The sequence below is a fragment of the Saimiri boliviensis genome, chromosome 14, assembly GCF_048565385.1.
Source record: "Saimiri boliviensis isolate mSaiBol1 chromosome 14, mSaiBol1.pri, whole genome shotgun sequence".
NCBI classification, from domain to species: Eukaryota; Metazoa; Chordata; class Mammalia; order Primates; family Cebidae; genus Saimiri; species Saimiri boliviensis.
The window spans coordinates 36,060,738-36,076,744 of NC_133462.1; the positions used below are offsets into that span (position 1 = coordinate 36,060,738).

At 46.1% G+C, this 16,007-nt stretch overlaps 1 protein-coding gene across 13 annotated transcripts in view; it reads right to left on the minus strand.

Annotated features, from left to right (window-relative positions):
- Positions 1-16,007, minus strand: part of SMARCA4 (SWI/SNF related BAF chromatin remodeling complex subunit ATPase 4) — a 96,217-nt gene that overhangs the window by 44,192 nt on the left and 36,018 nt on the right. For all 13 annotated transcript variants that reach the window (XM_039466216.2, XM_074384619.1, XM_039466219.2 and 10 more), the window contains exons 12-16: positions 13,915-14,045; positions 13,676-13,733; positions 7,226-7,347; positions 3,317-3,467; positions 421-584 (exon numbers count right to left, since the gene is read on the minus strand). In XM_039466216.2, coding sequence (XP_039322150.1) covers positions 421-584; positions 3,317-3,467; positions 7,226-7,347; positions 13,676-13,733; positions 13,915-14,045 — 626 coding nt within the window. The remainder of the gene's footprint in view (positions 1-420; positions 585-3,316; positions 3,468-7,225; positions 7,348-13,675; positions 13,734-13,914; positions 14,046-16,007) is intronic.

Consider the following 16,007-nt stretch of genomic DNA (forward strand, 5'->3'; position numbering starts at 1 on the left):
TGGATCCAGAGGCAGGCTGTGACAGGTGGAGCTGTGTGCACCCCAAAGGCTGGTGTAGTAGTCCTCACCCCGAGTAGCTCAGGATGACACTGTGCTTGGAGACTGGGCCATTACAGAGGCAGCAAAGGTAAAACCGGCCATTAGGGTGCGCCCTCATCCAATCTTACCAGTGTCTTTATAAGAAGAGATGAAGACACAGACACGCACAGAGGGAGGACCACATGAAAACACAGGGAAGGCAGCCTCTGCAAGCCAGGGAGACAGGCCTCAGGTGGAAGCAATGCTGTTGACACTTTGACCCTGGACTTCTGGCCTCCAGGAAAATACATTTCTGTCATTTGTGGTATTCTACTGTGGCAAACTAACGAACACAGGAGCATGTGAGTGTCCTATGGGGTGGTGCTGGCACCAGGTACTCACGAGAGAGGCACGATGATGAGGAAGGGCCCATTGATGCGTTTGTGCTCCATGAGGTAAGTGATGAGAGCAATGGTCTGGATAGTCTTCCCCAGGCCCATCTCATCGGCCAGGATGCCATTCAGGTTGTTGTTGTACAGGGACACCAGCCACTCCAAGCCTTTGATCTGCAAGGACAGACATGGCCACGCCAGGACCGAAGGCTGAGCTGGACATCAGAGGGTTCCCCACATTTCAGAGACTCAGACAACACCATCAACCACGAGTCCTGCCCGAGCCACATCCCACCCACGACTGCCTTTACCGAGTGTATTTTCTCTGAACCAACCCTATCCTTTATGCATTAGCCTCATCCTTAGCAATTAATGTCTATGAAACTGCAGGGTGACTACTAATGATGGGTGTGAGTAGTATTTCTGGTGCACATCTGAACAGCTTGTTCCAACTGTTACACTGTCCGCCTGTTCCTGCTTGACGATGACCCACAGAGCACACAGGAGAAAACTGCCCACACCATGGGACACTTGGGCTCAGGAAACCACGGAGGCTTCAGGGTGACTCAGTGAGGAATTCACGGACTAAACATCATTTCATGATTAAGGGAGGGCTTTCCAAAGCCTGGGAACTTCCTGAAATACAGGCATTAAATAGAAGACTATTTGCAAACTGAATATAATGTTAGGAAGGAAAATTTGGAAATTTTCATAATGGATTGAGGAAGTAAGTTCTGGCCAAGTTCTAAATCTTTTTTTTTTTTTTTTTGAGACGGAGTTTTGCTCGTTACCCAGGCTGGAGTGCAATGGTGCGATCTCGGCTCACCGCAACCTCCGCCTCCTGGGTTCAGGCAATTCTCCTGCCTCAGCCTCCTGAGTAGCTGGGATTACAGGCACGCGCCACCATGCCCAGCTAATTTTTTGTATTTTTAGTAGAGACAGAGTTTCACCTTGTTGACCAGGATGGTCTCGATCTCTTAACCTCGTGATCCACCCGCCTCAGCCTCCCAAAGTGCTGGGATTACAGGCTTGAGCCACCACGTCCGGCTATCTTTTTTTTTTTTTTTTTTTTTTTTTTTGAGATGGAGTCTCACTCTGTCACTCAGGCTGGAAGACAGTGGTACGATCTCGGCTCACTGCAACCTCCGCCTTCCAGGTTCAAGTGATTATCCTGCCTCAGCCTCCCAAATAGCTGGGATTACAGGCAGGCACCACCACACCCAGCTAATCTTTTGTATTTTTAGTAGAGTCAGGGTCTCACCAAGTTGGTCAGCCTGGTCTCGAACTTCTGAACTCAGGTGATCCACCCAATCTCGGTCTTCCAAAGTGCAGTGAGTCACTGCACCCAGCCAAGTTTTAATTCTTCTAATTGCATGGGACTCTTGGAAAACTCCACTGACCATGAGATTTGCCTTCATTTCACTATTGTTTTATAGAGATGGGGTCTCGCTATACTGCCCAGACTGGAGTGCAGTGGCTATTAACAGGGACTATCTCACTACGGATCAGCGTTAACAGTTTTGACCTGCTCCATTTTTGACCTGGGCTGATTTCCCTCTCCTTAGGCCACCTGGTGGCTCCCCACTCCTGAAAGATCATCATATTCATGCTGAACTTGGTACAGACACCCGATTCATACAGGGCACTACAGCCTGTGCTTGGGTGCTCCTCCAACCTCAGCCTCCCAAGTAGTTGGGACTACAGATGTGTGCCACCACCCCCAGCTAATTTTAAAAATACGTTTGTAAAGGCAAGATCTCACTATGTTGCTCAGGCCCACCTTCAACTCCTGGGCTCAAGCCATCCTCACATTTCAGTTTCATAAGTAGCTGGAACTACAGGCACATGAGTAGCTTTGAATGTTGATATTAGTACAAAAGGTTTGAGAGTTCTCTTTAAGAAAGCTGGGGCCAGGTGCAGTGGTCCACGCCTGGAATCCCAGCACTTTGGGAGTCCAAGGCAGGCTGATCACCTGAGATCAGGAGTTGGAGACCAGCCTGGCCAACATGGTGAAACTCCATTTCTAATCAAATTACAAAAATTAGCTGGGCATGGTGGCATATACTTGCAGTCTCAGCTAGTTGGGAGGCTGAGGCAGGAAAATCACTTGAACCCAGGAGGAGGAGGTTGCAGTCATGCCATTGCACTTCAGCCTGGGCAACAGAGAGAGAGAGAGTCTGTTTAAAAAATAAAAAAGAAGAAGAAAGAAAAGAAAAAAGAAAGCTGGGGAACAGGGATCCCAACCTGTTGTTTTGTTGGAGTTGTACTGGTTATATTGTGGGGCCTTGTAAATGAGCTCGGGAGGTGGGGCCACATTAAGAGGCATTCCTCCATGAACAGCTGTTTCTTGACTGTTCCAAGTCAGGCCCAGATGAAAAGCTTCAGAGGCACCGTCTTTACACCCTCACACAGGACCTCATCCCCAGAAGAAAGAGCTGAGTCCAGGGCTGCCAGCTTCTAGTGCTAACCTCCTGCCACTCACCATTTCACACCACGCAGAGCTCAGGTAACCTGTCCTGAGCATGCAGATGCCCAGACCTCAGCTCCAGCCCTGGATGAGCCCTACGCCTGGTGGGATGCTGAGGAGTTGCTGCACCTCTCTGCTCCTCAGATGGCCCCATGTCCTCTGTGCAGCGCCTGCCATGTAAATCGCTCCCACTCTGCCTGGCGCATCAGGCACCCAGTAGACACCGACTTTCTGCAGTTTCACTTCCTCCTGGTGGCTAACCTACCAGACCACATCTCTGCTTTACACATGGGGAAACTGAGGCTCAGAGAGGAAGAGTGCATTGCCCACAAAGAGGAAAAGGAGAACTCAGGTGTGTCTGAAGTCTGCGTCCCCCACCACCTGGTACCATCTGCACCAAGGCAGCTTGTGGTGGCAGCCTCCCTGCCCCACACCTCACCTGATACTGTTTGAGGACACCATTGACCATAAGTGCCGACTGCTTGTCCACTCTCTCTGTGACAGCGTGGGCCACAGCATAGTAGGACTGCAGGCCACGCGCAAGGGCCTGGGACACGCCGTACTCATCATCGACATCTTGCTTGGCATTCCTGGGAGTGAGATGAAAGTGGCAGGTGAGAACTCACGTTCCTACCCGTGACATCATGCTCGCTCCTGACATAAGCTCTGTGGAGTAACCCTTTCTGCCGAATGACCTGTGGCCTGCACTGTAACATACACACAGGTGCAGGCAGACAGTGTGGGGCCAGGCAGGACAGCCCACACTAAGCCTGAGGGGTCCAGACTGGACTCCTGGGAGCTCTGGGTCCTGACTGCACACCACAGAACAAGAATTCTGTCACTCAGATGGGCACGGTGGCTCACACCTGTAATTCCAGCACATTGGAAGGCTGAGGTGGGTAGATCACTTGAAGCCAGGAGCTCGGGACCATCCTGACCAACATGGTGAAACCCCATCTCTACTACTACAAAAAAAAAACCCAAAAATTAGCTGGATATGGTGGTACATGCCTGTGATCCCTGCTACTTAGGAGGCTGAGGTATAAGAAGCACTTGAGCCCGTGAGGCAGAGGCTGCAATAAGCTGAGATCGAGCCACTGTACTCCAGCCCGAACGAAAGAGCAAGACTCTGTCTCAAAAAAAAAAAAAAAAAATGCTGTCACTTGCCACAGCACAGAAAGAGACACTGCATCTAGCCAGATGCTCATCATATAACCCACCTTTCTAATAACAATTCACAAGCCTAAAGGTGAAAAGAAACAGACTGAGCAGATATATACAAAACCAGAATTGTTAAATGTTGGCAATTCTGTGGTCTAATCTGAACATTTTTCTTTTCTTTTATTATTATTTTTAAAAGACGGGGTTTCACCATGTTGGTCAGGCTGGTCTTGAACTCCCGACCTCAGGTGATCCACCTGCCTTGGCCTCCAAAGTGCTTGGATTACAAGTGTGAGCCATCATGCCCGGCCACATTTTTCTTTTAAAAAGTGACTTTGGCCAAGCGAGGTGGCTCATGTGTAATCCCCCATTTTGGAAGGCAGAGGCAGGCAGATCATGAGGTTAAGAGATTGAGACCATCATGGCCAACATGGTGAAATCCCATCTCTACTAAAAATACAAAAATTAGCTGGGCATGGTGGCATGTGCCTTTAGTTCCAGCTACTTGGGAGGCTAAGGCAGGAGAATCTCTTGAAGATGGGAGGCAGAGGTTACAGTGAGCCAAGATCGTGCCACTGCACTCCAATCTGGCTACAGAGCGAAACTCTGTCTCAAAAAAAAAAAAACAAAAAAAGTGACTTTTGACTACCTACATTTATTGCTATATTAGATATGTATGATCTAACTTTTATTTTATGTCACGCTTTCTGTTCTTATCTCTTAGAAACCGTTCATAGTGGGTTCTGTTTTCTTAGCTTAGCGGGTTGTTCCCCTGTATATTTCTTCTGTTGATTTCCAAGTATTCTATCTTCATTCTGCTGTTTGCCTCCATATCTATAGTGTATGTAATACCCTCGATCATCTCTTGCTTTTTTTTTTTTTTTTGAGACAGACTCTTTGTCTGTTGCCCAGGCTAGAGTGCAATGGTGTGATCTCGGCTCACTGCAGCCTCGTCCTCCCCAGTTCAAGCAATTCTCCTGCCTCAGCCTCCCGAATAGGTGCATTACAGGTGCCTGCCACCACACCCAGCTAATTTTTGGATTTTTAGTAGAGATGGGGTTTCACTATGTTGGCTGACTGGTCTACATGTTGGCCACTCCAGATCTCAAGTGATCTGCCTCCATCAGCCTCCAAAAATACTAGGATTACAAGGCGTGAGCCACTGCACCCAGCCCACTCCTGCTTTTTAACAAAATCCGTTAATTCCTTACCATAAGCAGTAATAAGATTAGTGTGTTAACTGTGATATGTTACAGAAGCAAAAGATGAGAAATATAAGCTAAATGCCTACCACCAAAGGACAGACTAAGAAAATGAGAATATAACGTAACGAATTAAGACTCTGTCCACTGAGGACCAGACTGGGAGCACTCTGCACGAACACAGCATCAACTCTGAGAGGGAAGGTTCAGGGAAAATAGCAAGGTGCACACCAGTGTACACTGGAGACATGTATGCAACTGAAAACACAAAAATGGCTGGGCATGGTGGCTCACGCCTGTAATCCCAGCACGTTAGGAGGCCAAGGCAGGCAGATCATGAGGTCAGGAGATGAAAACCATCCTGGGCAACATATTGAAACCCCAACTCTACTAAAATTACAAAAAATGGACAGGCACAGTGGCTCACCCCTGTAATCCCAGCAATTTGGGAGGCTGATGTGGGAGGATCACAAGGTTAAGAGATCAAGATTATCCTGGCTAACACAGTGAAACCCCATCTCTACTAAAAATACGAAAAACTGCCAGGCGTGGTAGCCCACGCCTGTAATCCCAGCACTTTGGGAGGCTGAGGCAAGCAGATGATGAGGTCAAAAAGATTGAGACCATACTTGCAACATGGTGAAACCCTATCTCTACTAAAAATACAACAATTAGCTGGGTGTGGTAGCGCACACATGTAGTCTTAGCTACTCAGGAGGCTGAGGCAGGAGAATCGCTTCAACCTGGGAGGCAGAGATTAGAGTGAGCCAAGATTGTGCCACTGCGTAACAGCCTGAAAACATAGCAAGACTCCATTTAAAAAATAAATAAATAAATACAAAAACTTAACTGGGCAATCAGGCGCGATGGCTCATGCCTGTAATCCCAGCACTTTGGGAGGTTGGGGCAGGCGGATCACCTGAGGTCAGGAGTTGGAGACTACCCTGACCAACATGGAGAACCCGCGTCTCTACTAAAAACACAAAATTAGCTGGGCATGAAGGCACATGCCTGTAATCCCAGCTACTCAGGAGGCTGAGGCAGGAGAATCGCTTGAACCTGGGAGGCAGAGGTTGCAGTGGGCCAAGATCGCACTATTGCACTCCAGACTAGGCAATAAGAGCAAAACCCCATTTAAAAAAAAAATTAGGCCGGGCACAGTGGCTCAAGCCTGTAATCCCAGCACCTTGAGAGGCCGAGACGGGTGGATCACGGGATCAAGAGATCTAGATCATTCTGGTCAACATGGTGAAACCCTGTCTCTACTAAAAATACAAAAACTAGCTGGGCATGGTGGCGCACGCCTGTAGTCCCAGCTACTCGGGAGGCTGAGGCAGGAGAATTGCCTGAACCCAGGAGGCGGAGGTTGCAGTGAGCCAAGATTGCGCCATTGCACTCCAGCCTGGGTAACAAGAGCGAAACTCCGTCTCAAAAAAAAAAAAAAAAAAAAAAAAAATTGCTGAGTGTGATGGCGCATATCTGTAATCCCATCTACTCGGTATGTTGAGGCAGGAGAATTAGTTGAACCTCTGGAGGTTGCAGTGAGCCGAGATTGTGCCACTGCACTCCAGCCTGGGCAACAGAATGAGACCTCGTCTCAAAAAAAAAAAAGATAAAAAATAAAGACAAAAATATGCACATTTTGCTTGCTAATGCAGAGAACATCTCTGGAATATGACACATGAGGCTCGAAGTTTCCCCAGAAAGGGCAGTGGACAGGGAGGGAACTCGGGGGTGGGGAGGGCTTCTGCCGCACACCCAACTGTACCTCATAAGCATATGGTGAACCCTGCGAACCCATTTGTTCTATTAAATCCCTATCAAATACATAAAATGTGAAGTAAATTTGGTCTCTGTGGTTCCACAGTGGCAGCTGGCTGGACAGTGCTGAATGTCATCTAGTGACAGGCTGAGATTCTAACCACTCCCACCAGCGCCACCTCACAGGAAGCTGGCACAAAACGGTGCGTGTTGGGACCCCTTACTCGATGATGTGCCGTGCGTCCACCTCAGAGACGTCGTCGCTGTCTGGATCTGGAATCTTCTTCTTCTCCTCCACGGGCAGGGTGGGAGGCTGCGCTGCCTGGGGCTGCTCCTCCTCCTCCTCCTACCAAGAGACAAGCCCGTGTCATTTCAGTTCATCCCCAACAGAGTGGGGTGGGGCTCCCATGGAAAGAACATCATTTTAGAAGCAAGTGATCTTCTAGTAACCCTCACCTCCTCTACCTATCCTGGAATCTCTGATGTTTGTTATTTACATCTTCCTTTTAAATTATTTATTTATTTAATATACGGGAGTCTTGCTATGCTGCCCAGACGGCTTCAAACTCCTGGGTTCAAGTGATCCTCCTGCCTCAGCCTCCCCAGTAGCTAGAAATACAGATATGCTCCACCATACTCAACTCAAATTTTTAAAATTTTTGTAGATACGGGGTCTTGCTATGTTGTCTGGGATCAAACTCCTGGCTCAAGCAATCCTCTTGCCTCTCCCCAGTAGCTGAGACTACAGGCAAATGCCACCACACCACCTACATCTTTTAATGTTCAGTAAATCAGTTTTTATTGTTGTTGTTGTTCTGGGGGGCACATAGGGTCTTGCTGTCACTCAGGCTGGAGTGCAGTGGCGCTATCTCAGCTCACTGCCACCTCCACCTCCTGGACTCAAGCGATCCTCCCACCTCAGCCTCTCAAGTAGTTGGGACCACAGGCGTGCACTGCCACACTCAGCTAAATGTTTTTATATTTTTGGTCAAGGCAGGGACTCGTTACGTTGCCCAGGCTGGTCTCAAATTCCTGAGCTCAAGAATCTGCCTGCCTCGGCCTCCTCCCAAACTGCTGGGATTGTAGGTGTGAGCCACTGCAACCCACCCCAATACTTCTTTGTAAGGCTATCTCAGAGTATTTTGTACTTTTGTTACTAATTAGAAGTAGATTCCATATCCCTTCTACCCCTATTACACAATGAACATTACAGATTTATTCTCTGCTAACCTACTAAAGCAGTTTTTCAGTTAATTCTCTTGGATTTCCTACATATTAAATATCTTAGACCCTGCCACCATGCCCAGCTAATTTTTGTATTTTTTAGTAGAGACAGGGTTTTATGATGTTGGCAGGCTGGTCTCGAACTCCTGACTTCAGGTAATGAACCTGTCTCAGCCTCCCAAAGTGCTGGAATTACAGGCATGAGCCACCTTAAATGTCTTAGAGCCAACTTTCAATATTTATTGCTTGTAATTTACTTCCAGCTTTACGGACAAGTCTCAACCATCTACGACATGTCTACTAATACTGGCGACAATAGGTTTCTTAGTTCACTGAAAGTTATCTATAAACTTGTTTAAGCATTAATGTTGTGCCACGTATGGCTTTCCAGCCTTCACTGGGATTTTGCATAACACATATTGATAAAATACACATGAATGCATTTCCTTACCTTAAACTATTCTTATATCCCCATTTAAATCATACAAATACACCACAATGGATTGTTCCCTCATCTGTAATGGAACTGCTACAAAGATTTACAAATGTGACCTATAATTAATGTGTTATATCATTCCAGTGAAAAGCCAATGGGATGTCCCTTGGATCACAAAAAACGATTTTATAGGTCACTTGGAATAAACATGGTAATCACACCGACATTTTAGGCAAGAAACCAGAGCTGGTAGATATCCTGGAATTAAAAGAGGAGGGAGACTTCTGGCTAAAGCCAAATCAGGAGGTGGGCAAATTTCCTCCCCAAAAAGCAACTTTAAAGCTGGACAAATTGACAAAGTGACCATTTCAGAGCTCAAGGAGTTGACCAAAGGTCTACTAGTATCAGTAAAGCTTAAAAAACTGAACTTCTGGCAGGAAAAGTAGGAGTCTGTAGCTCTTTTACTGGGGGCCACTTTCACCTCTTCTACCTCATAGCTTCAGACACATGAAGGTCTTATTGCAGGCTGGAGAGAGGGGCAGGCTATGAGGCTTGGCAGTGAGGTGGAAGGGGCTCAGTCACTTGTAGAAGGAAGCAATGCTCACGTCCAATGGCACTACCAACAGAGGTGAGATCAGCCATAGGGAAAAGCATATCATTGGCTGAGTCTGTGCCCTTGCACAGAGATGTCAAAGGACCCAGTAGAGCACAAGGGCCAGGGAGAACCCAACAATGGCACAAATGTAAAATGCACCTCCTCATACAACTGAACCATCAGCAGGAGAAGGCAGGTATCTGAGCATAAACTGTGCCCAATCTTCAGATGACCACAAAGTGACGAAGAAACACTGTCTGCCTCTAACGATTCAGGGAAAAAAAATAAAACAAGGAAGAGATGACCAAAAATTGTTTAAAAGAAACATATACAAATCTTCATTAGTATAGCAGTAAGAAAAAAAAAAAAAAAAGAATTGAGCAAATACAGCAGAGGCCACACACACTGTATGGGAACCAGATTTCACAGATTTAGCCCCAGGAAATTACTAAACAGACTAGATGCCACCACAGCCTCTCAGGGGTAAAAGTCAGACTCAGGGTAGCTAAAGTAGGCTTAAACTAAACATGAAGAAGAGGTAAGCAAAAAAAAAAAAAAAAAAAAAGGAGAGGTCGGGCATGATGGCTCATGCCTGTAATCCCAGTACTCTAGGAGGTCAAGGTCGGGGGGAGGGGGGGAATCACCTGAGGTCAGGAGTTCGAGACCAGCCTGACTAATATGGTGAAACCCTGTCTCTACTAAAAATATAAAAAATTACCCGGGCATGGTGGCGGGCACTTGTAATCCCAGCTACTTGGGAGGCTGAGGTAGGAGAATCGCTTGAACCCAGGAAGCAGAGGGTGCAGTGAGCTGAGATCGCGACACTACACTACAGCTTGGGCAACAGAGCAAGACTCTGCCTCAAAAAAAAAAAAAAAAAAAAAAAAAAAAGAGTATGATATATACTCAAGAGGAAAAAAACCGGTATACTGTTCCTGTCCTCAGATGTTGGAATTCACATACAAAGTCTTTTGAAGCAGCCAGGATTCTAAATATATTCAGAGGAATCGTAAATACATGCGTACAACTAAAGGAAACCTTGTTTAATTTAAGCACAATGAACTGACAAATACAGAATTTCAATAGAAGACTGAAATCATAACCTTCCCAAATTTGATGAAACACTTAACTACCCATAAAAGAAGCTGAGCAAACCCCAAAGAGAATAAATACAATATATTTCACAGTCAAACCACTAGAAGCCAAGACAAAGAAAATCTGAAGAGCAGAAAGAGAAAAAGGAATCATCATCAAATAAAGATGTGCAACAATACAATTAATGGCTAAATTCTAAACTGAAACAAGATCAGAAAGTAGAATGACATGTTCAAAGTGCTAAAAGGAAAACAAAAAGCCTCTCGAATGAGTCTTCTATGTTCAGCAAACCTACCCTTTCCAAAATTAAGGCTAAAGAGATCCATTCCAAGATGTAAATGGATTGACAGAAAGTATGGCTAGCAGATATGCCTTATGAAAAAATATTATCCCAGCACTTTGGGAGGCCGAGGCAGGCAGATCACCTGAGGCCAGATGTTCAAGAGCAGCCTGGCCAACACTGTGACATCCCATATCTACTAAAAATATACAAATTAGCCAGGCATGAAGGTATACACCTGTGATCTCAGCTAGTCGTTAGGCTAAGGTACGAGAATCACTTGAACCCAGGAGGCAGAGATTATAGTGAGCTGAGATCTCGCCACTGCCATCCAGCCTGAGAGACAGAGCAAGACTCCATGCCAAAAAAGAAAAATTATTATAAGAAATCTTCTAAGCTAAAAAAGGGCACAATAGTAGACAACAGTGCAAACTACAGGAAGAATTAAAAAACACTGAAAATTGTAACTACAGTATAGGCGATTCTTTTTTTTTTTTTTTTTTTTTTGAGATGGGAGTTTCGCTCTTGTTACCCAGGCTGGAGTGCAACGGTGCAATCTCGGCTCACCGCAATCTCCACCTCCTGGGTTCAAGCAATTCTCCTGCCTCAGCCTCCCGAGTAGCTGGGACTACAGGCATGTGCCAACATGCCCAGCTAATTTTTTTTGTATTTTTAGTAGAGATGGGGTTTCAGCATGTTGACCAGGATGGTCTTGATCTCTTGACCTCGTGATCCACCCACCTCGGCCTCCCAAAGTGCTGGGATTATAGGCGTGAGCCACCGCACCTGGCCCAGTATAGAAGATTCTATAAATATATCTTCCCTTATTTCTTCTCTGCTAATATCTTTAAAATCAACAGATTGTGTAAATCGCTGATTTTAAGACTGTGCTGCAGGGTTTATTCTATACAGAGAGGTAAAGCTGTGACCATAACAGCACAAAGGAAAGGGGAGAGAACAGAATTACACTGGAGCAAAATTTATTTTACTCAAAGTGAGTTACCATTAATCTGATGTATACTGTGGCAAGTTAAGATGCATACCCCAGGCCCAGTATGGTGGCTCACGCCTGTAATCCCAGCACTTTGGGAGGCCAAGGCAGGTGCATCACCTTAGGTCAGGAGTTCAAGACCAGCTTGGCCAACATGGTGAAACCCTGTATCTACAAAAATACAAAAATTAGCATGATGGCAGGGGTCTGTAATCCCAACTACTGGCAAGACTGAGGCAAGAGAATTGTTTGAACCCAGGAGGTAGAGGTTGCAGTGACCCAAGATCACACTATTGTACTCCAGCCTAGGTGACAAAGCGAGACTCCATCTTAGAAAAAAAAGAAAAGGATGTACACTGTAATCCCTAGAGCAACTACAAAGAAATTAAAAAGGCACTGGGCCGGGCGTGGTGGCTCACGCCTGTAATCCCAGCACTTTGGGAGGCCGAGGCGGGTGGATCACGAGGTCAAGAGATCGAGACCATCCTGGTCAACATGGTGAAACCCCGTCTCTACTAAAAATACAAAAAATTAGCTGGGTATGGTGGCGTGTGCCTGTAATCCCAGCTACTCAGGAGGCTGAGGCAGGAGAATTGCCCGAACCCAGGAGGCGGAGGTTGCGGTGAGCCGAGATCGCGCCATTGCACTCCAGCCTGGGCAACAAGAGCGAAACTCCGTCTCAAAAAAAAAAGAAAAAGGAAAAGAAAAAAAAAAAAAAATTAAAAAGGCACTGTAAAGTCCAGGTGTGGTGGCTCACGCCTGTAATCCCAGCACTTTGGGAGGCCAAGACAGGCGGATCAAGAGCTCAGGAGACGGAGACCATCCTGGCCAACACAGTGAAACCCCATCTCTATTAAAAACACCAAAAAAATTAGCCAGGTGTGGTGGCATGAACCTGTAGTCCCAGCTACTCAGGAGGCTGAGGCAGGAGAATCATTTGAACCCGGGAGGTAGAGGTTGCAGTGATTCAAGATTGCACCACTGCGCTCCAGCCTGGGCAACAGAGTGAGATTCAGTATCAAAGGAAAAAAAAAAAAGGCACTGTAAAAAGAAGAATCTTAAAAAAAAAAAAGGTACACTAAAAATAATATTAAGCACAAAAGAAAGCAGTAAAGGAGAAACAAAAACAGGAGATACAGAGAAAAGAAACAGGAAACGTAAGCCCAATCAAATCAGAAATTACAGTAAATATAAATGCTCTTAGAAACTCAGTCAAAAAGCAGTCACTATCATACTAGCTTAAAATGCAAAACCCATACGCTGTTTTAGATTCAAAGAAACAGGTTGAAAGTAAAAGAACGGGAAAAGATATATCATGCAAACAATAACCACAAGAGGCTAGAGTGACGGAGACAGAACAGACATTAAAACAAGAAATAACACCGGAGGTTGGGCACGCTGGCTCACACCTGTAATCCTAATACTTTGGGAGGCCCAGATGGGTGGATAGCAGGAGGTCAGTAGTTCGAGACCAGCCTGGCCAACCTGGTGGAACCCCATCTCTACTAAAAATATTTTGAAAATGAGACAGGTGTGTGGCAGGCGCCTGTAATCCCAGCTACTCTGGAGGCTGTGACAGGAGAATCACTTGAACCTGGGAGGCAGAGGTTGCAGTGAGCCAAGATCGTGCCACTGCACTCCAGGCCAAGCCTCAATTTAAAAAAAAAAAAAAAAAAAAGTGGCTCACACCTGCAATTCCAACATTTTGACAGGCCGAGGCGGGCAGATCACAAGGTTAGAAGATCAAAACCATCCTGGCTAACATGGTGAAACCCCATCTCTACTAAAAATACAAAAAAATTAGCTGAGCTTTTTTTTTTTTTTAATGTAATGCAACTGATTTAATTTAAAATAGAAACAGTGACATGTTGCCAAAAGCTGCCCTACTGGATAGCACAGCTCTAAAGCATTGACTTCAGCCAGGCCTGGGCCTCAGCTGTTCCCTGCCCTGCAAGACGCCCAGCTAGGATAGAAGAGGGTCACAGCACACAGGGTGGACATCACTGCCAGCGGGCACTGGGAGCTTTGAAAGAGCCAGGAAATGCACTCTTACCTCTTCCTCTTCTTCTGAGCCACTTTCTTCACTATCAGATCTCGGAGCTACCTCATACCTAGAAAAAATATAAGGGCTTTCATATAAATCTGCTCAGACCCATCAGAATTCACTTTTCCTAGCAAACCAGCCAGGGATCCAAATAAAAGTAGAATCACCCCTAGCTGCCACCTCCCTGGAATAAGGCCCACCGAGGACTTGGGATCCCAACTGCGTCTGGAATGAAAGGCCCAACTCACCCCGGGTTCATTTCCAGCCAGGCCTCCAGTTGCCCAGCTTTAGGGGCGTCTGTGCCTGTGAGGATCTTCCCGCTCTCCACGTGGATCACTTTCACCGGGAGGTCGCTCATCTGGCTGGTCTCATCCAGAGGCTAAAAAAGAGTCATCCATGTGACATTGAGGTTGCGGGGCCTTCAGATCAAAGGTTTACAGATGTCAGGGTGGGAACTGCCCACTCAACTCTATACACTCATCTCTATATACATGCAAACATGGCCAGTGGTGGTGACAATGGGCAAACTGTATATTCAGTAATTCAGTAAAAATACATAACCCATGAATCCTGACTAAGTGACACTTGTTTCTTTAAGGTAACTGACATGTACACTGTAATTTTCAAATAGTCCAGAGTCACACGGTTGAAAATTCAGGCCAGGCTGGTCTCAAACTCCTGGCTTCATGTGATCTACCTGCCTTGGCTTCCCAAAGTGTTGGGATTCCAGGCATGACCACTATGCCTGACCCATTTTTTTTAAACGAAAACTGAAGAGTATAATGTGGGTGCTCCCCCTTCTCCTGCTCTCCAGCCTAAGTTTTTCCCTTCAGAGGCATCCACTGGTATCCGATTCCTGTACATCCTTCCAGATCAATTCCATGGATAAGAAACAAGGACTCAGACATTTCCACTTTCTCCCTGTTTTTTTCCACTTACGGCTATACTAATTGACATTCTTTGGATCTTGATTTTTTTTTTAACCCAACTTATACTCCCTTTGTAGATTTCATCAGGGGTCCTCATTTTTTTTTGTTAAAAAGCTAACTGGAGCCGGGCGCGGTGGCTCAAGCCTGTAATCCCAGCACTTTGGGAGGCCGAGGCGGGTGGATCACGAGGTCGAGAGATCGAGACCATCCTGGTCAACATGGTGAAACCCCGTCTCTACTAAAAGTGCAAAAAATTAGCTGGGCATGGTGGCACGTGCCTGTAATCCCAGCTACTCAGGAGGCTGAGGCAGGAGAATTGCCTGAAGCCAGGAGGCGGAGGTTGCGGTGAGCCGAGATCGCGCCATTGCACTCCAGCCTGGGTAACAAGGGCGAAACTCAGTCTCAAAAAAAAAAAAAAAAAGCTAACTGGAATATTTCAAAAATAAGTTCCTTTTAGCAACAAATATGAAACTCCAACTGTTGAGATTCAATGGATAAACATTTCCTCCTTCATTGATTTTTTTTTTTTTTTTTTTTTTAAGATGAGGTTTCACCATGTTGGTCAGGCTGGTCTTGAACTCCTGACCTCAGGTGATCCACCCACCTTGGCCTCCAAAGTGCTTGGATTACAGGCGTGAGCCACCACGCCCGGCCCATTGATTCTTTTGTATTTCCAAGAGAAAACTTCCAGAATGAGGACAAAGTTCTTGGTTTAAATTTTGGTTTTTATCTTCCAAAAATTTATTACCACCTGCAAAACTGCTACACTCACTGTCAAAGCCATCCACACAGTGGAGGGATATCAATCAGTCTCTACACGTTAGTGTCACAGCAACCCCTTACCCCAACAATGGGCTCTGCAGGCTGCCTCAATTGGGGACTTTCAACTCCGCATTCTCTCTGGTGGAAGCAGTCAAAGATGCTGATTGCAAAATACTTCCCCCACACCCAAAACTCTGAACTGCTCTGGAGTGAGGCTTGGCATCCTTGCTTTTTAAAAAATTTTTAATTTACTTTATATTTTTTTGAGATGGGTCTCACTATATTACATAGGCTTGGTATTCACAGGTGTAATCATAGTCTCAAAGCCTCAGGCTCAAGTGATCCTCTTACCTCTGGCTCCCAAGCAGCTGAGACCACAAGTACACACCACCATGCCCAGGAAATTATTTTATTTTTTGTAGAGACAGAGTGTCTCTATGTTGCCCAGACTGGCCTTGAATTCCTGGACTCTAGCAATCCTCCCACCTCAGCCTCCTGAGCAGCTGCAACTACAGGCACATGACTTCACACCTGCTACTACTTAGAAAAAGCTCCCTGGAGGATCACTTGAGCCCAGGATGTTGAGGCTACTGTAAACCATGACCTCACCACTGGACTCCAGCCTGGGCAACAGAGAGAGAGGGAAGGAC